The sequence below is a fragment of the Neolamprologus brichardi genome, chromosome 12 (genome assembly GCF_056152115.1).
Source record: "Neolamprologus brichardi isolate AB-2024 chromosome 12, ASM5615211v1, whole genome shotgun sequence".
Classification (NCBI taxonomy): domain Eukaryota; kingdom Metazoa; phylum Chordata; class Actinopteri; order Cichliformes; family Cichlidae; genus Neolamprologus; species Neolamprologus brichardi.
In genome coordinates, this window is record NC_142115.1 from 21,636,512 (window position 1) to 21,661,866 (window position 25,355).

At 38.7% G+C, this 25,355-nt stretch overlaps 1 protein-coding gene across 3 annotated transcripts in view; it reads left to right on the forward strand.

The window, feature by feature from the left end:
• Window positions 1-1,729: 1,729 nt before the first annotated feature.
• vps13a (vacuolar protein sorting 13 homolog A) overlaps window positions 1,730-25,355 on the forward strand; it is a 42,148-nt gene continuing 18,522 nt past the window's right edge. For 2 of the 3 annotated variants that reach the window (XM_087849170.1, XM_087849171.1), the window contains exons 1-49: window positions 1,731-1,921; window positions 2,701-2,744; window positions 2,843-2,885; window positions 2,986-3,081; window positions 3,361-3,462; window positions 4,658-4,767; window positions 4,964-5,023; window positions 5,112-5,171; window positions 5,486-5,566; window positions 5,872-5,917; window positions 6,314-6,441; window positions 6,638-6,744; window positions 6,904-7,075; window positions 7,725-7,787; window positions 9,918-10,050; window positions 10,169-10,263; window positions 10,414-10,556; window positions 10,746-10,947; window positions 11,042-11,156; window positions 11,523-11,659; window positions 11,755-11,887; window positions 12,292-12,409; window positions 12,740-12,884; window positions 13,446-13,554; window positions 13,650-13,825; window positions 14,072-14,228; window positions 14,365-14,444; window positions 14,550-14,609; window positions 14,821-15,019; window positions 15,220-15,336; window positions 15,509-15,612; window positions 15,802-15,969; window positions 16,189-16,496; window positions 16,610-16,757; window positions 16,885-17,056; window positions 18,346-18,473; window positions 18,605-18,831; window positions 18,971-19,227; window positions 19,530-19,714; window positions 19,873-20,016; window positions 20,786-20,995; window positions 21,093-21,236; window positions 21,327-21,428; window positions 21,529-21,681; window positions 21,769-22,027; window positions 22,294-22,454; window positions 23,781-23,884; window positions 24,034-24,346; window positions 25,171-25,307. In XM_087849170.1, coding sequence (XP_087705296.1) covers window positions 1,822-1,921; window positions 2,701-2,744; window positions 2,843-2,885; window positions 2,986-3,081; window positions 3,361-3,462; window positions 4,658-4,767; window positions 4,964-5,023; window positions 5,112-5,171; window positions 5,486-5,566; window positions 5,872-5,917; window positions 6,314-6,441; window positions 6,638-6,744; window positions 6,904-7,075; window positions 7,725-7,787; window positions 9,918-10,050; window positions 10,169-10,263; window positions 10,414-10,556; window positions 10,746-10,947; window positions 11,042-11,156; window positions 11,523-11,659; window positions 11,755-11,887; window positions 12,292-12,409; window positions 12,740-12,884; window positions 13,446-13,554; window positions 13,650-13,825; window positions 14,072-14,228; window positions 14,365-14,444; window positions 14,550-14,609; window positions 14,821-15,019; window positions 15,220-15,336; window positions 15,509-15,612; window positions 15,802-15,969; window positions 16,189-16,496; window positions 16,610-16,757; window positions 16,885-17,056; window positions 18,346-18,473; window positions 18,605-18,831; window positions 18,971-19,227; window positions 19,530-19,714; window positions 19,873-20,016; window positions 20,786-20,995; window positions 21,093-21,236; window positions 21,327-21,428; window positions 21,529-21,681; window positions 21,769-22,027; window positions 22,294-22,454; window positions 23,781-23,884; window positions 24,034-24,346; window positions 25,171-25,307 — 6,755 coding nt within the window. In that variant the 5' untranslated portion in view covers window positions 1,731-1,821. Of the gene's footprint in view, window positions 1,922-2,700; window positions 2,745-2,842; window positions 2,886-2,985; window positions 3,082-3,360; window positions 3,463-4,657; window positions 4,768-4,963; window positions 5,024-5,111; window positions 5,172-5,485; window positions 5,567-5,871; window positions 5,918-6,313; window positions 6,442-6,637; window positions 6,745-6,903; window positions 7,076-7,724; window positions 7,788-9,917; window positions 10,051-10,168; window positions 10,264-10,413; window positions 10,557-10,745; window positions 10,948-11,041; window positions 11,157-11,522; window positions 11,660-11,754; window positions 11,888-12,291; window positions 12,410-12,739; window positions 12,885-13,445; window positions 13,555-13,649; window positions 13,826-14,071; window positions 14,229-14,364; window positions 14,445-14,549; window positions 14,610-14,820; window positions 15,020-15,219; window positions 15,337-15,508; window positions 15,613-15,801; window positions 15,970-16,188; window positions 16,497-16,609; window positions 16,758-16,884; window positions 17,057-18,345; window positions 18,474-18,604; window positions 18,832-18,970; window positions 19,228-19,529; window positions 19,715-19,872; window positions 20,017-20,785; window positions 20,996-21,092; window positions 21,237-21,326; window positions 21,429-21,528; window positions 21,682-21,768; window positions 22,028-22,293; window positions 22,455-23,780; window positions 23,885-24,033; window positions 24,347-25,170; window positions 25,308-25,355 lie in introns of all 3 variants that reach the window. The other variant, XM_087849172.1, reaches the window with a different exon arrangement.

Consider the following 25,355-nt stretch of genomic DNA (forward strand, 5'->3'; position numbering starts at 1 on the left):
GACTGAGACAGAAGCAAAACTCAACATAATGCACACAAGATGAGGGACATTCAAAACAGAACAGGAGAACAGGAAACATAACGCTGAGGAAGAGACACGGACATGTGAGCTTGATACAGACAAAAGGCTAAACAGACACAGAGACATGACTGACCAGGGGAGACAAGAATAACTTGACACAACTAAATGGGGAGACCAGACAACCCCAGAGACAGAGCACAGACAGAGTTGACAGATACGAGGACACGACTGGGGAAACGTATATGGATCACAGAATCTAGTGGGCTCGCAGAATCTAAAGAAAGACTAAAAACTAAGAAACGTAGACAATAGAACTCAGAAGCACTAGGAAATACCGCAAACAAAGATTTACATATAGAACCCGAATAAAATACACCTCTGATACTCAAGAGTACATCATAAAGTCCAGAACCACTCAAAACCATAACAATATGTGTGGGAGCCGGATAGTGTAGTGGTAAGACTACACACCTTTGCAGTGGGAGTCACAAGTTCTGGTATCCAGTAACATGAGTAGTATGGCTAGATCCCCCATGCTAAAACCAAGCCCTGGAGTGGCACGTCTGCAGCCTGTCTGCAGCCTGTCTGCAGCGCGGACACAAGCATTTCACTACATGTTGTACTCTGTATGATTGTGTATGTGACAAATAAAGGTTGTTTTTTAATATCTATTGAAATTACCCAATACAAGTTAATACTGTAAAACTCATGATCCTTAATTTCAAAAACAGCCATAAAGACTGAAGCAGCAGTTGCCTGAGCTCATATAATAGCAACTAAACGTTATTGGAGTGATATCAGTTTTATCCAAAAGCTCAACAACATCAACATGAAACAGCATTAGACTTTGTTGCATGTTGGAGTCAGCGAGACTGTGAGATAAGTGAACCATTTTGAGGAAGCCAGGGAATTTCAGGCTTACGACATAGCGTTTCAAAATATCACACTGACACTCTTTCTTAAAATCTAGCATATATGTCTCAGTGGATTTTAATGCTTTTAAACACACTACTATCATGACTACACAACTAAGGTAATGGTATTATAGTTGTATAAGCACAGAGGAGTTTGGACACATTTAAACTTATCAATTATCAAAATAATGGCATTATATGTAATTATTCTGGTGTGCTGGGATGATCCTCTGATGTGCCTAGGTCAGGTTAACAGGTTTATTTCAGAGCTAGGTGGTTTGTTCTTGTAGAGGAGTCTGTCTGTGTAGCAGAACGTAGGCAAGAAGATGTAATGGGTGTGATGTAATCCATCCTTCCGCCACTTCCATTCATCCACTGTCTTGCGCTTATCCAAATCAGGGTTGCAAGTGGTAAACCCTACACAGGTTGCTACTTTGTGGCAAGGCTGACACAGACAGACAACCATTTACACTCACATTTACAATTAGAAACATTTCAGGCACACGCATTAACCTCATCCCGTGTATGTCTTTGAATTGTGTAAGGAAGCCTAAATACCTGGAAAAAACCCCTAAGCATCCCATGGAAAGGCCCCAGCAAGGGTTGGATTCAGACTCCAGGACCTTCTAGGTGTAAGGCAACTGTGCTGTGCAGCTCAGGGCAGTGACTACGCTACTCATAGCCAATTTCCCAAGTATGGGTGTAGTTTATTATTATCCCATTCAATAACGGCTTTGACATTTCTTAGTACCGTTTCCTGAAGTAGCTGTTACAGGTGACGTCAAGCACCGCCCACCCCCGGAAGACGTCCTAATCTGACGCTGAACCTGAACGAGTCCTCATCGGGATGTAAACATGGTGATAGGCAGATGAGAGAAACGCCACAATGGTCTTCGAAAGCGTGGTTGTAGATGTCCTCAACCGATTTTTAGGGGACTACGTTGTCAACCTTGACAGCTCGCAGCTAAAGCTCGGCATATGGGGAGGTAACTGAACTTGTGTTTGTCATTTTACTTGGTTAGCTCGCTCTCTAAGCTAGCTAGCGAAATGCTAACGTACGCTAGCCACCAGGCGTATGACACTAACAGCTGAGGAAGCTGTTAGTGTCACTTTATGCGTCCCCAAACCAGTTTAAACTGTTCACCGTGAACGAGACAGTGCAGTCAAGGTTGACATCGAGATATATTGAAACACAGCGTTATTTCCGACTGTTCCAGTCATCTTTTTTTTTTAATTTTTTTTTTTATCTTATTTGCTCCCGCAAGTCTGTTTGAGCACTGCATGCATGCGAGCGTCTGGGAATTGTGCATTTCGAGGTCACACCCTTTTACACAACCAGGTTATGACTTGGTACTGTGCTTCATACTAAGTACCCACTCGTTCCAAGAAATCTTTGGCACTGTACACAAATATGAGTATTTGAAAATTGGCTTTAGCCGCTGAACCTGGATCAATTTTTAAAACTAGTAACTAAGTCAAACCATGAAATACTTTTTTCACCAAACTTTATCTTAATACCAGCTTCTCTAATCAACAAATGTATAAAAACGAGTTGTCTTTCATAGACTGTTTTACATGAGTAGTATGTCTATGAATAATGTGTTGCGATCGATTTGAATTATTGGAGCTCTATGGTGCGAGTTGCATTAAGTCAAAAGTCCTGAAACCTCTTTAATTAGATTGAGTTTCTATAAGAGCTACACTTTACCCAAATGGTAAGCCATAATGCTGTTACCATAGTAACAACGTTTTCCTGGCCCTCTAGGTGATGCTGTGCTTAATAATCTTGAAATAAAGGAAAATGCCTTGGTAAGTTGCAGTTAAGTGTGTGAGTAAACAGCATTAGTTATTACATCCTGGCATTCACAGATATGTGTTTATTTATTATTCATTGTGCTTTGTTGCAGAGCCAACTTGATATTCCTTTTAAAGTGAAGGCTGGTCATATAGGTACGACTTACTCTTACTCTGGCTCTTACTGACCATAATTGTTTAGTTTAGTACCTTTGTACAGAAGAACCTTTTCTTACTTGTGTGTTTTTGTGATTAGGGCGTCTCCAACTGAAGATACCATGGAAGAACCTATACACACAATCCGTGGAGGCCACGTTGGATGGTGTCTACCTGCTTATAGTTCCCACAGCAAGTAAGATGATTTCATATGTGCATCAAAATAAAACAAATTTGATCCAAGTATTCACAGTAGACATTACAGTGTATAAAATGAATGAAAAACCACATTTAGTAGACACACAGTAGCTGAATATTGTTGAACATCTTTGATAAGCTGAGTAAGCTGCTTGTGTTAATATGTTTTAAAGATTCAAAAATACATTAAAATAATTTAATTCTATTAAAGTAAAAGTATTTATCAAATATAATAATACAGAAAGATGCACATTTTTTCTGGTGCTATTTCTTTCAGGCATAAAGTATGATGCGGAAAAGGAGGAGAAGCAGCTTCAGGAGGCTCGCCAGAGGGAACTACAGCGGATAGAGCAGACAAAGCTGAAGGCTGCTGAGCAAGGTCAGGGTGCATCTTTATTTTACTTTTTTAAGGTTTTTTTGTAAACATGTTACTATAGCAAAGCTCCTCAGTGTGTATCTGTTTGTATGGCAGTGTTCCCTGTAGGTTTTGTATGAAAACAGCCTTTGTCATGGTCAACAGGTTCTTAGAGAAAAAACTCAAATGTTGATATTGTTGGCTCTCATCTGCTGCTCTCTGGCTGTGTAAACATAAGTCATGCGCTCCAGTGCGTGAGCCAGTGGGCAGTAGAACATTTGGTGTTAACTTTGCATAGACAAACAAGTAATATCAAAATTTATAAAATATGTCGTATAGTCACACACACAGATTTAATGTCATATGGTCATGGTTTGTATGGCTGCGAGTTCCTGTGCAGCCAGCGTTTTTCACGCTTTTTCTGTTATGTGTGGTTTAGCACTTGAGTATCACACCACTTCAGCAGTTGTCTTTCCTTCTAGTGGTAGACTGCTGTGTTGCTGTATTTTGGGACAGCCTGGTTTTGTCATTTCAACAATATACACTTGCCATTAGCTAGAAAAAATCTGTCCTTAATAATTGACCACTCATCTTGGACATGAATATCAGGGTATATTTGGGCTCTTAATTATGTCTTTGAACTGGTATTTTTCCAGGTTTGTACAACATACATCTTTGATGAGTTTAAAAAGAAATGGCATTCATTCCATGCCAATGATGAGTGTGTAAACTCCTCACCACAGGTGTATGTGTCTATCTACAAGCTATTCTTTTTATAAGACTATGTCCTCTTTCAAGGTGAAAAGTGTTGTATCTTAATTTCTTAATTTACAGCATGTAGGTGAAAATACAGTGTAGGTTTGTATTGTATTTCTAAATTTAAATAAAAATGTGTAATATATATTTTTTTCTTTTTTAAAAACGTTTTAAGATGCAGCTTTATTAACAGCAATGTGATTCACTGACATTCTTATGTAAGCTAATATTTGCTTAGATGCTAAAAAAAGGAAAGGTCAGAAATAATCATTAAAATGTTGAAAGTAAAATTTAGTTATCTATAAAGTTCATCAGGCAGTCATGAGAGTTAAGGGCAGCTGAATGTCATTCCAATTATACAGAAATGCACAGTGAATGTGTATCGAAGGTCCTTTAGAGAAAATCTTCAGGAACTTCTGGGACCTGCTGGAGCCTCATAACCTAAATCGTTTGCATTTTACAGAGAATCCCAAGCTTGAGAAACAGGACACTTTTACGGAAAAGCTTGTCACTCAGGTCATTAAAAACCTGCAAGTCAAGATCTCTAACATCCACGTGCGCTATGAAGATCATGTGAGTATTCAAGCTGAGTTACCATAATAATGTACAATTTTATCTATGGTCCTGCAAGTTTATACATGTTTCCACTTTAAATGAACTAAACACTGTTTCTAGAGCACGTTACAATAGAAGAACTGATTTTTTTTTTGTCTTAACCACACCATAAGGCTTAGCTCTTTATTTTCCTCCTTTTTTTTGTTAATGACAGGTAACAAATCCAAACTGCCCTTTGTCATTTGGAGTGTCACTGAAAAACCTCAGCCTTCAGGTGATGTGTCTTTCCTGTCAAATTATATACTATTTTACATTTAGATATTAAGCTTTTAATGAACCTCACTGCTTGTTTGACCGTACAGACAGCTGACGCGAAGTGGAGACCCAGTCTTTTAGATGAGAAGTCCAAGTTTTTCTTCAAGGTAAGAAATCCAACCATGTTATCTACCTTGTTTACCACCACTGTACAGGTGGTATGGAAGGTAGGTAGGTGTTTTAAATAAAAAATACCACATACACGTTTAATAGCATTTGTTTTTGGCTTTAAAGTAGTTTTCTGAAGTTAAAGACTAACTCTTGGAAAACTTCATTGATTTTTCTTTCAGCAGTGTTATTTCCTCATAATTTTGGAGCATAATCAAAACTTTAAGAAGTCCTTGTCAAACACTGTCAGCTTTTTTCCTTGTAATCGCAAACAGCTTCATCACTAATTGCTTTATTTTTCTTGTTTTCTCAGCTGGTACAACTAGATAACTTGTTTGCCTACTGGAATGTTAACTCAGTACTTTTCTCCAGTCACACTTCAGATCGGGCCCTGGTGAGTCACTGTATTATTAACGTATTATTATGTACTTGGAATTAGCCATCTCCTTTTTTCCTGGAAGACACAATGTTAGTGTTATGTTGTGATCACACAGGGCGCAGATCTTCGGTTACACAGGAGTTATGTAAAGGTGTTTCATTTAGCACTATGTCATACACATGATATAGTAGTGTTTTTTTTCCATACATTATAGTTAAATCAAAACAAAAAAGAAATCTGAAAATGTTAGAAGGCCAAGAAATTAGCAAAGCGAAAAAATAGTATGTAAATAAATCTTCACTTCCTCTGCGTTCTTACAGCAACATCTCCAGAGCAGCATGGACGTCCACTCCTCTCACGACTTCAGTGAGTGTCATTCTTGTGGAACTAAGTTCAAAGCACATTACATGACGTGTATGAAAAATTTTGCAGACAGAAAGTGATGAAGAAATGATTTGTGATGATATGCAATGAAACTGCAGCACCAACCCCCCCCCCCCCCCCCCTCCGGGTGATTCACAGAGTTTGATTCACCACCACTGAGTCACGAGACCAGATTTCATCATCTCAACAGATTTTGTTTTCAGTTTCATTTTAAGGCAACAGCTTACATATTTTTGAACTAATAACATTGGTAAAGTTTTTTAAGTTCTTTATAAATAGATGCAAATTTGCCATGTGCAGCACAAAAGGTAGTGAATCCATCTTAATGCTCACATTTGCAATTCTTAAATCATCTTAATTCCTTTTGCTGTTCCACAGTTTTTCGCCCCATTTCAGCTGATGCAAAACTGCGGATGAATCCCAGGTCAGATGTGGATTTCTCCTCCCCTAAAGTGGACCTGATGGTCAATCTCAGCGAGGTGGCAATTGAACTCAACAAAGCCCAGGTGTGTGTGTGTGTGTGTGTGTGTGTGTGATAGAGATGTTTAAACTTGTATGTGTTAAAGTCTCATTAAAATAGAATATTATAAGAAAGAGAGAGCTAAAGAGGGTTGTTAAGGATAAACTACATAAACAATGTCAGATAATAACTGCACTAGAGTACTTTGTGATGATGTAATTGCTGACTTCCTGTTATTCCAGTACATTAGCATCTTGGAGCTGCTGTGCTCAGTGGATATGATGTCACGTAATCTGCCATACAGGAAGTACAGACCCGAGGTCCATGTTCACAAGAACGCCAAAACATGGTCAGAAGACACTGTCACATATTTATCACATTGTTTCCTCTGCCCTGTCTTTCTGTAATCTTTTTTCAAAAACTGGATCTCATATGTACATGTCATTTACCACATTACATTCACTCCACTTAGTATTACAAATTGTTACATTGATTCCCTGATTTCCAGGTGGAAGTATGTGATCACAGGCGTCTTGGAGATAGATGTGAAGCCAGGTCTCCACATGTGGTCATGGAAACACATTCGCCAACACCGGCAGATGGTAAAAAGCTACAGAGAGCTCTACAAGACAAAGATCACCAGCAAGAAACCCAGCGATGAGAATCTCAAAAAATTAGAGGTGGGGTGGAACTAAACTGAACAGGGGAGAGGGAAAAGGGAAATAAACAGAGAGACCTATGGGACTGTTTGCCTTTCTAGTCTATGTTTTCACATTATTGTCTTAAGACTAAAACATTTGAATTATTATAATTTTTTATATTTCCCTGCTGCATACAAACAGTTTAGACAGGTGAAAGTTTTGAGTTTAATTTGATATACTAATATTACCAGTAATTCTGTTTTGATATAAATTTCATACCTGTTGTCACTGTTATAAGACAAATGCTTGCGAAAGTTGCTTTACTTGACTGTAGTGATCATAATTGAAGGCCTATGTCAAAAGTAAAGCTAATATAATATGGAAGTAATTGATTACAATAGTATTACTTCTCAGTAGCTTTCTAAAGTGATGTCTGTCATATTTCTAGCCATAATTGCTCACAAAGTTATCTAGTATTCAAGCCTACAGGGATTGATTGAAGTGCATTAGAGGTTGATGCTGAGTTTTTGAAATAGACTTGAAAATAATTGAATTTAACATCTGAAATTAAATGTATTCCCAAGTTCTTCTCTATTTTTATTAGTATCATATTTTCCCCAAAATAGAACTGTAGTAATTGTAGAATCTAGTGAAAGCTCTAATCGATTTCTTTTGTGTTTATTCTTAGGAGACCGAGAAGACTTTGGATATTTTTAACATCACTTTGGCCAGACAGCAGGCTGAAGTGGAGGTAAGCTTTTTGTATCACATAACTGAGAGAACTTCAAAAAGCTTATACACCTTGTGTCTGATTTATGAATTGATCAAACTGTAATGGCTGCATCACATTTTGCGCTTTGTCTTGTGATCTCAAGTTGTTGCATAAATCCATAAAAAAGGACAACAATTTGAGATTCATTGGAACAATGCACAGTACAGTGCCTCTCAGCAGCTTGGTGCTGGCGTATGTTTGTTCCAGCGGGCTATAGGACCAAATTAGGCACATAATCGATAATTATACAGTAAGCAAAGGAATGTAGGGGGTTGAGGATTAGGCTGCCATGGTTCCAGAAGGTGCAGCACTGTGCCGTTAACTGTAAATTTACATATTCTGCACAATTTCTCTTATATTTCATTTCATTTATTTATTTATAAAGCACATTTAATAACAACAGGGAGTTGATCAAAGTGCTGTACAAAATAACGATTAAACAATGACATTAACAACAACAACAGGTAAGAAAATTAAAAGAAAATTAGGATAAAAGAATTGGCAACTCTCATACAGTTTCGAAAGCCAGAGTAAAAAAAGGTGTTTTAAGATGCGATTTAAAAAGAGTAACAGTTGGGGCCTTTCTAATGTGGAGAGGTAGATCATTCCACATTTTTGGTGCCACAACCGCAAATGCCCGATCTCCTCTATGAACCATCCTAGACTTATGTAAGGTAAGGAGTAGATGATCACTTGATCTAAGGGCTCTAGAGGGCGTATAAAGCTGCAAAAGGTCAGACAAATAGTCTGGTGCCTGGCCATTTAGCACTTTATAAGTCAAAAGTAAGATTTTAAATTTAATTCTAAAACGCACTGGAAGCCAATGAAGAGAAGCAAGCACCGGAGTAATATGTTGGTGTTTCTTCACACGAGTCAAAAGGCGAGCTGCAGCATTCTGTACAAGTTGGAGCTGAGCCAAGCTGGACTGACTGACACCCACATATAGTGAATTGCAGTAATCCAGTTGAGATAAAACAAACGCATGAATTGCTCATTCCAAGTTTTTAAAGGATAGAAAAGATCTCACTTTGGATAGGAGCCTTAATTTAAAAAAGCACCGCTGGACAACTGAATTAATTTGTTTCTCAAATGTAAGTTTGCTATCCAAGAAAACCCCCAGGTTTTTTACATGCGTTTTAACAGCACATGTTAGGTTACATAAGTCCAAATCTGGGGCATTGAAATTATAGCTTGGTCCAAAAAGAATTACCTCAGTTTTATCCTCATTGAAGGTAAGAAAATTTGAGGCCATCCAGGTTTTAATTTCGTCAAGACATTTGACTAGCGATTCCATGGGCGTGGGGGTGTTTCTATTAAACTGAAGATTAATCTGGGTGTCGTCAGCATAAGAGTAAAAGCAGATGTTATGCTTCCTAAAGATTAGGCCTAGGGCAAAATATAGATTGAAAAAAGAATTGGGCCTAATACGGAACCCTGTGGGACACCACAAGTAAAAGGAGCTGGGGAAGAAATAAAATCATCAAGGCAAGGAAAAAGTCCTCTCGGAGAGGTACGACCTAAACCATTCCAAGGGGATACCTTTGATACGTCATTGCTCCAAACGGGAGATCAGAATGCTGTGGTCAACAGTATCAAAGGCTGCAGTTAAGTCTAAGAGCAGGAGCACAGCTGGGTCTCCTGAGTCAGTGATTAATAAAATATCATTAAGTATTTTTAGGAGGGCAGTTTCTGTGCTGTGGTGGGTTTTGAAGCCCGACTGGAACTTCTCAAAAATATTATGACTATTTAGAAAGGTTTGGAGCTGCTCAAATACAATCCTTTCTAGAATTTTTGACCGAAACGGAAGCTTGGAAACAGGTCTAAAATTAGCAAGAACAGAAGAATCAAGGTTCGGTTTACTGGCTGCACTACAGCGTGCTTGTATCCAGTTGGTACTACTCCAGAGCTGAGACTACTATTAAAAATAGTTAAAATGTCAAGACCGACTACCTTAATAATCTTTTTTAGAAAATGGGTTGGGCCTCTATCTGAGGGATAAATGATGCTAACAGATCATTTGTGGGCTGGTCAGGTTTTTTCCTTGCCATCTTTCCTCAGAAAAGTGAAAAGGGGGAAGCATTTGACATTTTGTTTTGTCTCCTTCTTTAGGCAAGTAAAGCAGGCCTGCGTATTTACCGTCCTGGGATGAAGATGGAGGAAGAAGAGTCTCAGGGTTGGATCAGCTGGATGTGGAACTGGGGGGCACAGCCTGATACAGAAAGAAAAGAAGTTAAGACTGGAGGTAGGTTACAGATAGACATGTACATGTGGAATGTCTTTGTAGTAACAGCCTGTAATATTAGCTTTTTTTACTCCTCCTATGTCCGTTCCATTTATTCTTCTTAACATCTCTGTGTCAGGGTTTGATGAGCTGTTAACCCCTGCTGAGAAAGCCAAACTCTACACTGCCATTGGATACAGCGAGACTGCTGCTAATCCCAATTTGCCAAAGGATGTGAGTCACTTTCCCCCACAACACCCCCTCAATTACTAATAATACACTTCCACTTGGTTATCTGTCGCACAGAAGCAAATATTACAATTGTAAAAAAAAAACAAGTATTCTGTTACTTTATCTTTATACTCTTTGTGTCATATCTTTAAGTTTGAGAACATGAAGGTCAACTTCCACATGGAGAAACTGTCCATGTCAATTAAAGATGACAAGGACAAAAACGAGATCATCAGGCTGACTGTGGGAGAGCTGTACTCCACACTCACACAGAGACCTGGAGCACAAGCCATCAAGTTTGTTCCAGCCTTCTAAAACAAAATAACAACTTTGTAGCTGGTCTTTTTTCTCCACAAGGGTAGATACTTGATAACACTAGCTTGTGTGTGTGTGTGTGTGTGTGTGTGTGTGTCTGTGTGTGTGTGTGTGTGTGTGTGTGTGTGTGTGTGTGTGTGTCTGTGTGTGTCTGTTTCTTTTCTTCCCAGAATCACAGCCAAGCTTACTTTGTTTGAGGTCACTGGCCTCGCCAATAAGCAGCCTCCACCAACTCTCCTTTCATCAAGGAAGGCAGCCATAGGAGCAGGGACCCCACTGCTTTGTATCCTGTTTGAGACCAACCCCCTGGACGAGAGCGCTAACCAGCGGCTTCACGTAGAATCACAACCCTTGGAAATCATCTATGACGCTGTGAGTGGTTCACTGAGTGTGAATGGGCAGCAAAAATGAAAACCCTCAAAAGCAGTACATATATATATTTGACTCTGTCTATGTGTCTGTGTAGATAACTGTGAACAGCATATCGGCGTTCTTCAGGCCTCCTGATGACATGCAGCTGGATGAGCTCACGAATGCAACCCTGATGAAACTGGAGCAGTTTAGAGACCGCACAGCCACTGGTGAGTTTAAGATAAACTGCAGATATCTGCTATCATGATTAATCTTCTAGGATCTCTAAGGACGTCTTTGATGGGCGAATGTTTACATTCCTTGTTTAGTCTTCCTGTTTATGCTCTTGAAAGTGATTGTTTCCTGAGGGCTTTGGAAGATTTTTCAAGGTTTTTTTTTTTTCTTTCATTATTGAAGTTTTCTCCTTATTAGAACTTTTAGGTGAATTTGTCATTTAAACATTACTTAAATTAATAGAATCTCAGAGTTCATTAAACAAAACCACACATTTAGTTAATGCATTCCATAACAATAAAATTCACCCACCTTTGGAGACAAAACTACTATTGATGACCTATTAACATTTTGTATTACAGGTTTACTGTATGTGATTGAAACACAGAAGGTTCTCGACCTGAAGGTGAACTTGATGGCCTCCTACGTGATCATTCCACAGACCGGTTTTTACAATGGCACTCAGAACATCTTGCTGTTGGATCTTGGTCATTTCAAGGTGGGGAAGTGTCAAATGTGAATAAAGATTGACAGCAGGCTGGAAATCCAAGGTAACTTACCAATATATGCCTTCATGTTTCTGTGCTTTTACAGATGTCCAGTCAAAGCAGGAAACATCTACCTCAGCTGTGTGTGAGTTCCAGCAACATTGAGGACATCATGTCCAGAGCTTACGATAGCTTTGATGTGCAACTTGAAAGCCTACAGTTTCTTTATAGCAAACCAGGTACACACACACACACACACACACAGACACACCAACACATTTGTAACACATTGAAGGTTTTTGACTGATACACATAATGTTGATTGATGAGGTGTTGTTTTTATTCTAACTACTAAAAATCACTAAGCTTAGGCTTTGTTTGTATTGATAGGTTTTACACAGCGAAAAAAGTCATACAGACAGCATTGAGGAAATGTCTTTATGAAAGTGATTGCCACTTGTAGCTCTAATGGCTTTACTATGTCTTAGCAAAAAAAAATTCCATTGATTTCAGGTATTGTGTCCTGGAAGGGATATTGCTAAACTTATACATTGATCCAACAGACATATTTCTTGTTTTTACTCAGCCTCTGTTTGGACTCAGTAAAAATAAATAATAATAAAACGTTATCTTTATGTGATAGATGGTAACTGGAAAAAGGCCCGCAAACAGAAACAGTCACCCCTCCACATCCTAGAGCCAGTTGATCTAAAGGTGGTTTTTAGCAGGGCAATGATCAACAAAGACTCCCGCATGCCAAAGTAAGTATGTTTCTGGTTGACAGTCAACTGATGGTTAAATGAAATCTTTGTACGTAAATCTTAACTTGCTCTTAACCCTTTTCTGTGGAGAAATTAATACTTTTCTTCTCTCCCCCCCCCGAAGAGTTTCACTGTAAAAAAAAAAAAAAAAAAAAAAAAAGTGCAGTATTGAAAACGGATTCGAACACTAGTAAATATTCATAAATATAGTGCGGGTTCAGATACACAACTAAAAATATTTATCTTGTAAGGACCAGAGCTGAGAGTATTAGGTAAGCTTAAGTTTCAGGTTGTAAGTTTTGTATGGATCTTTGTGTATGTGTCTTATAGATATAAGATGTCTGGAAAGCTTCCTCTGTTGTCTCTTCGTATTTCTGATGTAAAACTTCGAAGTGTTCTGGAGCTGGTGGACAGTATCCCGCTGCCTGAAAGCAAACCTGCTGCACGTGGCAATGCTCCATCATCAACTCCAAAGGTAAGATTGGAGGGTTATGGAGATGGTCCTCTCCGGATTTCACTAAAATCTCTAAAAACTAGAATCTTGGGAGTCTTGAAGGTTGTGCACATTAGCTGCAAACAAATTAAGCCTTCAATTCTCTTATTAGTAATTACTGTTGTTGTTGTCCTTTACAGTGGTTAAAAAATGACGTAACAAAATAGAGAATTCTATGGATAATTATAGTGGATTTTAAGCATTTAATTTTTGGGGCTCTGTTATTATCATTGACTCAGATGGGGGTGGAAATCCCTATGCCGCGCGGCACAGGCATTCAGTTGGCAACAGTGAATTATGATGATCGCTGCTATGAATGAGAAGGAAGCCTCGGCTGAGATGGTTCATTTTTTCCCCAATTAAAAAAAAAAGCAAAACAAACAAACAAAAAAAACCATCTGAAGGCTTGAGGGTTTTGCATTGAATGAATATACAAATAGTTGAATATTGAGGTGGAAGTGCCGGACTAGTAAAAGTAAAGATAGATTTTATTACTAACACTGTGTTAATACAACTGTTTTTATTCATTTTCTTTTTTTTTAGCCTAGGCAGTCTTTCACCCCTCATCTCACTCCCAGAAAACCTCTGAACTTTGATCAGCGCTCTTCTCTCATTTTTGAGTCATGTGAGACCATCAGCATCACCTCATTAGGTAAGACACACTTTTGTTTGTCTTACCTACTGCTAAATATCTTTAAAAATCCTGTGTGTATTCCTACCACAGATTATTTTTTAATTATATCCCAGGGTCAGAGGAGGATCTGTTCTATGATGCGCCCAGCTCTCCCCTTGGGGAGAAACCATTTTTTCCAGACAATCCCATGCCGCTGCGCTATGTCGATGCAAGCAAAAGAAAAAGTCTCATCAAGGAAGATGCACAAAAGAACATGACTGACTTCTTTATGACATTTGAGATCAGTGAGGTACAAAAATATTTTTTTCCTTTCTGCGCAATTAAACATAGTTATTAAATTCTGTAAGAATTATTTTTATTTAACCTTATTATCAGTCATTTTAGTTATTTCTGTGTGAGATAAAAAGAAAATTCAAACTCTGCCTTTTCTCTTTAGCATTCCTTAGTTAAATTTCTCCACCTCCTTTTATTTTTGTGACCACCTTTATGATCATTTTTCCCACTTTTACATCGTCTCTCTGTCTTTTTTGTCCAGTTTTCTGTTCAGCTCTGTCGTTTGTCTGGAAGTATGGAGGTTACGGTGCTCCACTTAGACATAGAGGGTCTGGGCACTGAGCTGAAGCTGCGCACCTTTGACATGACGTCTAATACCTACTTGCGAGAGATCTGCCTCAAGTGTCCTGAATACATGGGTCAGTAGATACCAGCAATGCCTTATTTTTTGTTAAACATTTGATGATTACAGTTATCCTAATAAAAATGTGCAAATCATCAGGGCAGTCTTTGCTTAATTTTTTATTAGGTATGCTTTGTTTTTTCCTTGCACAGATTCTGAAGACAAGCAAGTACAGCTGATCACCACACTGGACAACAAAGAAGTCGACCTGCTCACTCTGGAGTATATCAAAGTAATATGGGATACGTTACGTGAAAACATTTCAGAATATTTTCTAAAAATATTTTAAAACTCTGGTAAATCACCTTAGTATTAAAGATTGGATGAATTTTTCTAGGCTGACAAGAATGGTCCCGACTTCAAGTCTCAATATAATAACACTGAGCAGCTCATCAAGGTGAGGGAAATGTTAATAACCTAGCAATAATATTTTTTTTATTTACTTAACGTTCCCATTTTGTTATTTATAGCATGATGTTATTTAGGGCATGCTGAGAGATGATGAAAAACCCACAGTTAACAGCAGTGCTTCTTCTACAGTAATTATTAATAATGGGTAGAAGAATCAAAATACCATTTCAGACAAAAAGGTTAATTTTCTTCATCAGGTGACCTTTTCATCACTGGATGTTCACCTCCACACGGAGGCTCTCCTCAATACCATGAACTTCCTCAGTAAGCTCCTTCCTGAATCTAATAAGAAGGAAGGACAGCAGGAGGAGCTTCCCACTATCCCTGAGGAAGACGATGCTGAAGCAGAGAAGGAGGAAGAGAAGAAGGAGGAAACTGCTGTAACCAAGAAAAAACGTAACTGATATTGTCTGCACGCTGTTATTGTCTCACCATTTATGAGAACATTGTACTACTAGTGCAGATATTTCACAGTTAATGAAACAGATTTTCAGAGCAGTATCAAATGTTAAATATTACACTGGAAATAGCTTTCCTTTTTTGCAGCTGTTCACAGGTAATGTCTTTATTTCTTGTCCTTCACCTTTTTTCCCCAGCTTCAAAAAGGTCAAAATTTGCAGATGTGGTTAATCTGCATATCAAAACTGATCTCCGCTGCCTTAAAGTTTTCATTCGAGGACAGAAGGCCAGGATCTCAGAGATCAGTATTGAAGGTATGAAAGAAAGAGTTTTCTGTGTACTAGGTACTCTGGCAGTGCTTTCAATAGGATTTATTAATTGTTTATTATTTCTACTATACTCTGCCGTATATAGAGTTTTCTAATGAACCTTTTCTAGTCAAATCTTCAATTCATTGTACAACTTGGGGCTTTCGTAATTGTCTAGGTCTGGTTTCCGAGGTCCTGATGAGGAAGAAGGGGATGGAGGTTTCAGCCAAATTGAAGAACATTGTGATTCTGGACTGTAACAAAGAAGCTTTTTACAAAAAGGTACTGACAGCCAGTGCTTATGAATGTTTACCATTGTACTTAAAAAAAATACAAAAGAAATGGTCATTATTTCCCGCATTGATGTTTCTGGTCTTCATTTGTTATGTTTTTTTTGTGTCACTTGCTGATCATGTGGCACAGGCAAATCTGAATAACAACTTTTTCTGTGCCGCTCTGTGTTTTTTCTAGGCTGTGTCCATAGCAGATAAGGAAGTGTTTCACTTCCACATGGTAAACTATACAGATGCGACTGAAGGAGATGCCTATCTGGACATGTCTAACGTTGACACTACTGTTACACTAAGTGTGGGCTGCATTCAGGTCATCTTCCTCAACAAGTTTCTCTCATCTATACTGGTAAGAATCACGTTTCTGGGCAGAATTAATCTGTTGTTCTTATCAATTTTAGTTCACATGTAAAACTCTGAAGTGGTGTTTTAATTTATTAGATAAGGTAATAATAAAATTATAATTATAAATATAATTATTTACGTTACCTCTGTATATTTCTGCATTCCAACTTGATCTTATTAATTTTTCTCCAAAAATATTTTTCCCCACCCCATCTCCTTACAGGAGTTTGTCAATAACTTCCAGGAGGCTAAAGAGGCACTAACTGAGGTAACAGTTCAGGCTGCGGAAAAAGCAGCATCAGGCGTGAAAGAACTGGCTGAACGGACCACTCGGATCGCTCTTGATGTCCACTTCAATGCACCCGTCATCTTCCTCCCCCAGTCCTCCTCTTCATCAAATGTCATTGTAGCTGACCTTGGTCTGCTTTCTATCAAAAATCGTTTTGCCATGCAACCCTGTAAATCAGATGCCAGCATCCCACCTGTTGTGGATATAATGACTGTGAGACTGACTGACCTTAAGATGTTCAGGTCAGTTTCTGTGGGAGGTATTATTTAAAAAAATATGCATGCTTGTGTTTGTGATTGAGTAGAATTTGCAGTATTCCGATAGACCTTTGTAAATCTGTTTTTGTTGCTTTCAGAGTCAAATTTAAAAATGAACGTTTTGAAGAAGAGATCCAACTGCTGAAGCCAGTGAGCCTAGACTTGGAAATCCGTAGAAATCTGTCTTCCAGCTGGTACCATGAAATACCTGACATAGATATTGGGGTCCATCTAAAGCCCATGAGTGTAAGTATATATATTCATATATCATACCTGTTTGTTTTTTTTTATTTTTAATCCCACGATTGTGCAGAGGCTTATATTGAGAATTAAAAATAGTTTTATCAAAATCATCTCTCTATGTTCCCAACAGCTGCTCCTATGCCAGAATGACATGATCATTGTCCTGAGGACTCTGAACGAGAACCTGTCAGAGAAGTCTGATGCTGGTCCACCTCCAGCTGCTCTGCCTGCCACTGACCCATCCTCTGACTCTGTATCCAACAAAGACTCCCAGGAGTCTGGGGCCACTGGACCACCCAGCAGTAAGTTGTTGTATATGGTTATGTTTGATATGGTTATGTGTAGGGATGGGTATCGTTTAGGTTTTATCCGATACCAGTATCAAACCGGTACTTTTGAAACAGTGCCGGTGCTTAAACGGTGCTCGAACCGGTGCTTAAAGAATGGAGAACACAAAATTGGTCCATGTTCAGCTGTTTTTTTTGATAAAAAGATAACAATGTTAGCCTTTTCTGCAGCTATAGGGGATTTATGGCATCACTCTTGGCTGGAAGCAGTGCTTAATCAATGGAAAAAAACACAAACTTTGTCCAAAAACCTCTCATGTTTAGCTGTTTTCCACTTTTTCTCTGGTCATTTTAGCCTTTTTGGCCAGGGTGAAGAGAGTATCCGCCATCAAACAAGAAGACAGCCGCATGTAACTACGACGGTGTTTGCTAGTTCACCTTACATGCATTAATGTAATAACGTGGTTAGCGTACTCAACGTAAATTACACACGGACAACATTAAGCTACTCACGCAGAGAAGAACGGCTGCTGCTGCCATCATCATCCGTCATCATTTCTGCTACACTGGCAGGGCTAGGGGCCAGGACTCTCCTCTTCAGGTTTTTGGGGGATGTTGCTAACTCCGGGTCCGATAACAGGCAACCCACCCGCAGTAGATGTGCTCGGTGTGAGGTCTCGCAGCAAGCTATCAAATACGGCGCATTTCTCGGCTTTTAACAAAATGCTATACGTCGCCAGGTGTTTCATCAGATTCGAGGAGTTACCTCTATTGCACAGTATCACCTTAAAGCACTTGTTGCAGGCTGCTGAGTTTGCATCTTTTGCTGTGAAGTACAGCCAGACTTTTGACCCTTCACTTTGGGCGTTTTTAATCTGTAGCTCTGCTCTAAAAGAACATACGTACCTGGACCCGCCTACTACGCTTGCAAAGGTAAAATGATTGGCTAGAATCCAAAGTGTATGACATTTCAGGGAAAAAAAGCACCGAAATGTGCGCTGCTTTTCGGTCTGGTTACTACCGTTTATGTCAGAATATACCGGTACCCATCCCTAGCTATGTGTGTTTGGTAGAGCTTTAGATATAGACATATGATTTAACAGCCTGGTCAGATAACTTTTTACCAAAAAAACCAACAGAAAACAAAAAACAGATGAGTTGTTGTTTGACAGGGCATACTTACACAAAACTATGTAGCTAATGAAATCTGAAACATGTTCTCCTTAATTAGTGCACAATTCTGACTAAAATCCAGTAGCTTGTCTTTTAATCTGAACTCTGCGCTCTGATTATGCTGTTAATAGGTAACACAGTGGTGACAGCTGCTGTTGTAGAGACACAGAAAAACAGCAAGCTGAGAAAGAACACGCTGAAATTAAACTTCAAGTTTGACTCACTGACTGTGGTTCTGTACAGCTCCAATGAGGATAAGGTAATGCCAAGTCTGTTACATATGTACAAACATACACAAGTCATAACTACATCATAGAGTTAGACTTGTCAGTCTGTATTTTGTGAGTCACGTTTAGTAAAGAAAGTCTGTGTAATTTCTGTTTTTAATAGCAGTTAGAACCACAACGTGAGCTGTCAGGCCCACATCATGACCAGTCACACCCACAACATGAGCCGTCAGATCCACATGATGAGCAGCTGAAGCTAGCAGAATTTACTCTGGGAACCATCTCCACCTCTGTCCACATGTACTCCGACAGCTCCATGAAGGCCTCAGTACAACTTGCTGAATGCCTTCTAGACGACAAGAGGCCAAAAGCCAAAAGTATCACCCCAAGGTACGGCTACCACTTATAAAGCTAGTGACACATTTAGACTCGAAACACACAAAAAAAGCCTTGATGGATCAGTGTAAATTAAATAATTTTATTGTGTTCACTCTTTTTTTTCTCATAGTCCTATTTTGTTTTTCTCTAGGATGATGGCAATGTGTCCTGGTGCAGAACAGAACAACATGGTGGAAGTGAGCTATCGTCAAACCCGTGAAAGCACCACTTTAGATACAGTGGTGCAGGATGTGTATCTATGTGCCAGCATGGAATTTCTGCTCACGGTGGCCGATATCTTCCTTAAGGCCACCCAGCAGGGTTTTGCCCAAGTGCCACAACCCAAGAACAGTACTGGTGCTGGCGATAAGAAGAACATTAACTCATCGGTCACATCTAAAGAGTCTGGTGAGTTGACTTTATCAGTTTTAATCTTTTAATCTAGTTGACCGAAATCATGTCAGTTCTCTTAATCGACAAGCTTAAACTGCCAAATTATGCCCATCTTTGTTTAGCCTTATGTTTATAAAACTTTCATTTTTGACTATTTCATTACAATACAACTTTTTATAGATGCTTTGAGATAATATAGATGTTATATACGTTTATATAGTGAGTCTAGGTTATGAGTTTTGTGATTATCAAGTTAAACTGGCGTAGTCTAATTATTTAACGTGAAGTTTTACTCTAATGCTCTCTGTGCCTCCCAGCTACAGCTACAGCCACGGTAACAAAGACTGAAATGAATGTTGTGGTGCGAAACCCAGAGATTGTATTTGTAGCTGACCTGACTCGTGATGACGCCCCAGCTCTGGTGATGACCACATATTGTGAACTAGTAATGAAAAATGGTGCAGAAGGATCACGGATGACTGCTGTTATCAAGGACCTCAAGGTTTATATTTGGAATGTATTGTGGTAGTCAGAATTGCATGTTCAAAGAATTCAAAATTATGTATCCAGAGGAAAATGTTAATATTCCTTAACACATATTTAAAATTAAATATGATTAGGTTGGGTTTTTTTTTTTTAAACTGGTCACTTTTGTTGTAGGTTGTTGCCTGTCCATTCTTAAGACAAAAGAGGAGAAACAATGTGACTACAGTGCTTCAGCCATGTCAGGTGTACTTCGAAAGTACTCAGTCTCCAATCTCCGCTCAGGCTATGGAGGTCACCATCAACGCTCTCTCACTTAAGGTATTTGTTTTGTTAATATTACATGTGGCCGCATATTTTGTTCTTCAAATTGAAATGATTGTGTTTTTGTTGTAGTTCCAAATGAAAGCCTTTTTTTTTTTTTAAAAAAATTGAACTTTTTGGGGTTAAACCACTGCCTTGTATGCATGCTTAATTAAATGAGACAAAAAGTCAATCCCTACATCTGGTTACAGCATTGTGTTACCTTGGAAATACAGTTTTTTGATAAAAAAAAAAAGAAAAGTTTCAGACTTTTGTTTCCTTGTAATGGATATAATAAGGGGGCATATTATTGTTGCTCTAACAGGACTGTATCTGCACTTGTTGATAAAAAATTGTATCAAATGAAAGCAAATTTTAAAAGCAAGAAATTTATTTCTGTCGGGCAGAAACGCTTAACTTTAAGTAGCTTGCCCTACTACGCAGTCATTTGTTAAATATCTGGCGTAGCAACATGTCTCAACATCCAGTATGAGCTAGCTAGCTTAATTTTCAATAGAAAGGAGTGTTTAGCTAACTTCTCCATCACTGGCGCAAGCTGTTTTTTTTGTTTTGTTTTTTCCATCTAATCCTGAACCCAAGTCTTCATCATAGGCCACAATGACATGCCACTTAGCAATACAGCAATGTGTTTGGTGTGATTTGTCATTCCTGTAGGACTTGATTGACTTGGCTGCTGTTGCTGCTTGCCACGTCTTGTTTACTCTGAGAGCCAGGCTTATGCAAGTAACCTTAAGTTTTATCTCCCATGTGTCTGACTCATGCACAGGTATCTCCAGTCATAATCAACACCGTGATTACTATCCAGTCAGCACTCACTCCAACAGCAGAGACCCCTGAGAAGCTGGACAGCCCCGTTCCTGTGAACCTGTGGGATAAGCGGAGTTGGAAGGAGCTCAAACTCTGGTTCCTAGAAGAAGATGACGATGAAGACACCAAATCAATGACCCGCTTAATACCACAGGGAGAGTCCCTAAAGGTAATTATTAGCATTTTGGCTGAAATTATAATATGGTAAAGCTGACTGTATGCTGCCATATAATAACTTATGATTTGAATTTGCAAAATAATTGCAGGTGAACATCAGATCAATCTGTGTGACTCTGGAGGCTGGAGTGGGACATCGCACCATCCCCATGCTTCTGGCCAAGTCCTCCTTCAAAGGAGATGTGGAGAACTGGTCCACGCTCATTAACTTATACAGTCAGCTTACCTTAGAGGTAACACAAACCAATAGACATGTGGTTCTTTTAATAAATTGGTTGCTGTTCAGAATTTTTTTTCTATTTAGTAATGCATTTTATTTTTAGGTTCACTATTATAATGAAGTGATGGGAGTGTGGGAGCCACTACTGGAGCCCTTAGAAGATGAGACAAGAGATGGTTTCAGACCATGGGTGCTGGAACTGAAGGTACTCATGTATACTTGCATTCTGCATGCATATAGCATACTTAGAAATAATACTTAAAAATACACATGGTGTGTCTAATACTTTACTGTCCTCTAACCAGATGAAAAAGAAACCTGTGAAGTACACAGAAATGTCAGATGAAGTGGATTCCAATATCCCAGACTACAAGACAGTCATTGCCATCCACAGTAAAGATCAGCTCAACATCACACTTTCCAAATGTGGACTGGCTATGCTGAGTAACCTGGGCACTGTAAGAAGTCTTTCAAAGGCTTGACAGAAAATACCTGTCTACCTGTGTGCACCGATGTGTGATATGCATGTTTTTGTCCTTCTCCAGGCATTTGCTGAAGCTGCCAAACAGACAGCAGAGTGTTTTCAAAAGGATGAAGCTCCATTTGTAGTCAAAAACCGTCTTGGCCTACCAGTTTCTGTGCGCCACAGTGAGATGTTTTGTCCTGTTGGACAGCAGAGTATCGCTAATACTGTGAAGCTGCAGAATGGCGAATCCCTCGGAATGGACTATTCAACCACAACAGACACTGATCATTTCTCAGCAATGACCTCTTTGAGTGGAAAAGACTATTACATACAGCCTAGTGAGTTATACTTTACTATCACGGTTATGCTGAAAACAGATAGCTATGATATATCTACAGTTATCTCCAACTACACAAAGATAAAACATAAAAATATATGTTTTATGTGTTTTCTTTAAATTTTCTAATTAGCTTGTGCTCTATTCTCTAAAAAAGAATATCTGATGTTGTTTGTTATTGTTGTTGTTTTTGTTGTCAGTCACCAAATTTTAAAGTTCATGCCAGTCAGAAAGAGCCTGTACGTTCTATTTTCTTTCTTTTTCCAGCTCCGGATGGTCACACCTCAGCCAGTGTGATCCCTTTGATCAAAGTGGGCCGTGGAATGTACAGTGTAATGCACAACAACTCAGGAGTCACCCGTTTCCTGGTCTGTCAGATTTCCTCTGTAGAAGGCAGCAAGTACATCAAGATCCGCTCTCCTTTCCAGGTATGTAGGATGATCATTCCCATCATGTGTATATCATCCCGTGTAATTACAGTGAGCTGTCTCTCAAATTACATTAATTACAAACTCAGTGTAATTAAGGTTACCTTTTTATATAAAAGTCATTTAAAAAAAATGTTCTTTTCAAAATGCACCCCAGCTTTTTGTTTGGGGGTAGCTGCTGCTGATATTCATGTTAATAAACATTTTATTAGGTACACCATGCTAGTACCAGGTTGGTCCCCCTGTTTTGCTTCATAAATGCCTTAATATTGGAACAGATTCAACAAGGTGCTTGAAAGATTCCTCTAAAATTTTGGTCCATATTGTTTGAGATGATTTGAACTTTGGACATGGCACATTATCCTGCTTGAACCTGCACCCAGTATGATCTTCTGGTGCTGTGGCCCATCTGCTTCAAGGTTCTGCGTGGCTGCATTTAGAGATGCTGTTTGCATATCTTACCTGTATCAAGTTGTCTGAGCTACTGTTGCCTTGAAGCAGTCTGACCATTCTCCTCTGACCTCTGACATCAACAAGGCATCTTTGCCCAGGGAACTTTCTTTTCCACACCTCATCTGTAAACCCTGGAGATGGCTGTGTGGGCAACATTTCACATTTGAAATTTATAAAAGTATAATATATATATATATATATATATATATATATATATATATATATATATATATATATATATATATATATATATATATATATATATATATATATATATATATATAAGTATAATCTTGTTCTGGTCAAGTTCAGTGGTTCTGATTTTTTTTGTCTGTCTCTTCCTCTTACTGTCCTTTTACCAATGTCAGAAATGACTTTGAAACTCTGCTTTGAAGGCCAACCAACCTTGTTCTTATTTAGTTGCATTAAGGGCCCTCCCACTCCTTTTTGTATTTTGTTTAGAGCCTGTACTGCTCTCTGAAGGGAGTGGTATATATTGTTTTAGAGTTTAGAATTGCACCCTCAGAGATCAATGTTCCAGACACTCAACTATCCTTTATTTAATCATTAAGTGTAATTTATGGCATTTTTGAACAATTTAGTGGCTCAACAGTGAAGTCTTTGTCTCTTAGTTTTTCACTATCAAGTGAAAGATCCCCTGTTCAATTCCAGGAGGAGACACAAATGCCTTTGGGGTTGCATCAGGAAGCATATTCAGTGTAGAAATCTCCTAAATTAAGCCTAGGAAGCTACCCACTGTGGGAACTCCTAAAAAGTAGCTTTTAGTATATAAGCCAATATGCCCAGATAGATCTCTCAGATTAAGTTCAAGTGTCAGTAACCAGGAATTTGTTTTTGTCTTTTACTACGCAGCTCATCAATCATTTCTCAATACCATTCAACGTTTTTGAAGGATCAATCCTTCTGGGTACTGCTCTCCCTGCTGAGGAGTTCTGTGTGCCTCTGGACTCGTATAGGTAGGAGCAAATGCTTAAATTAGCCCACATATTTACGCACATAACTTAACTCACTCACTCTCTGTTTTATGTTTCCAGATCTTTTCTGTTTCTGTTCAACAACAAAAACCAATAACCTCTAACCTTTACTGCCCTTACCCTCCAAACAGGTCTGAGCTGAGCCTTCAGCCAGTAATAGAAAGCACAGATGATAGTCAGGGTGAGCAGTATGATTGCTCAGAAGGCTTCAGTTACGAGGACGTTAACAACCTGGAGCCTGAGAAACGCCTACAGCAAATCTGCCGTCGCCGTGGAAACCAAGGTGGTGTGATGACCATCAACATTGTGCCATTAAAAGATGCAGTGACGTGCAAAGAGACCGGAGATGTCGGGGAGAATTTTGACGTGCCCTTCGTGCTTCACTTGTGGCCTTCCATCCTGCTACGCAACCTTCTGCCTTACACCATCACCTACAGTCTAAAGGTAGGATGTATGTAATAATCTGTACTCAGGTAGTCCATTGAACATTGAAAAGTAACATACGAAGTGGGTTTATGTGAGTAAATGTTCAATAAAATAATAGTGTGTGTATTTTACAGCTGTATTTGCTCTATTTAAAAGTGGGAAGTGTTCTTTGTTATGTAATGCTACCATAGGACCTCAGTCAGAGACCAGCACATTCACATTTCTTAGGCATATGTGGATAATACTGCTTTATGTGTTGGATGTTTGTACTTTTATCATTAGTTTTTTTGAAGCAGGGATTGCTCTGCATGACTTTACTTAATTTTGTAACTATTTAAACATTAAGGCGAGACACAACAGCAAATATCTAGTGTGTATTTAACACCTCATTTGTAGACTTCTGTAACATTAAGCTGCGGAAGACTAGTTATATATGACATGTTCAGCTTCCTACATGGTAATTTGAAGTAAATGTATTCATTCCATTAATCCAAAATAGGAAAAAAATCTGTTGACTCTATGCAGCAAAAAAAACCCCCAAAAAACAAGCAATAGTTAATAAACCTAGTTTTGTCCAATGCTGGCATTTCTGTTTAGTAATTTTAACTGAAAGATAAGAAAATTCACTCACATTTAGATATTTAAAATGTCTCATTTTGTACTTGAAAAAAAATATAGCAAAAATGTGTAATATGGAACTCTGTTATCTTAATTTAAGTAACTGGAGACTTTTTTTTTCAACCATTGTATTTTCTTTACAAGTTGGCATGAACTAAAAGCAGCAAGGTAGAAGTTTCAAATGCAGAGACACCTTTTGTTTTCTTCATCCTGTTGCTCAACAGAACAGTGGAATCTCTGCATCTGAGGCTACTTTGGACCCTGGTCACTCTGCTCAGCTTCACACTGCAGTCATCAACCAGTCAAGTCTTGATCTTTGCTTGATTGAGTACTTGGCTCAGGATTGGTCTTCTGTATATAGGTGTGACTTAATCTCTTTCTTTTTTTTTTGTTATTGACACATTCTCTG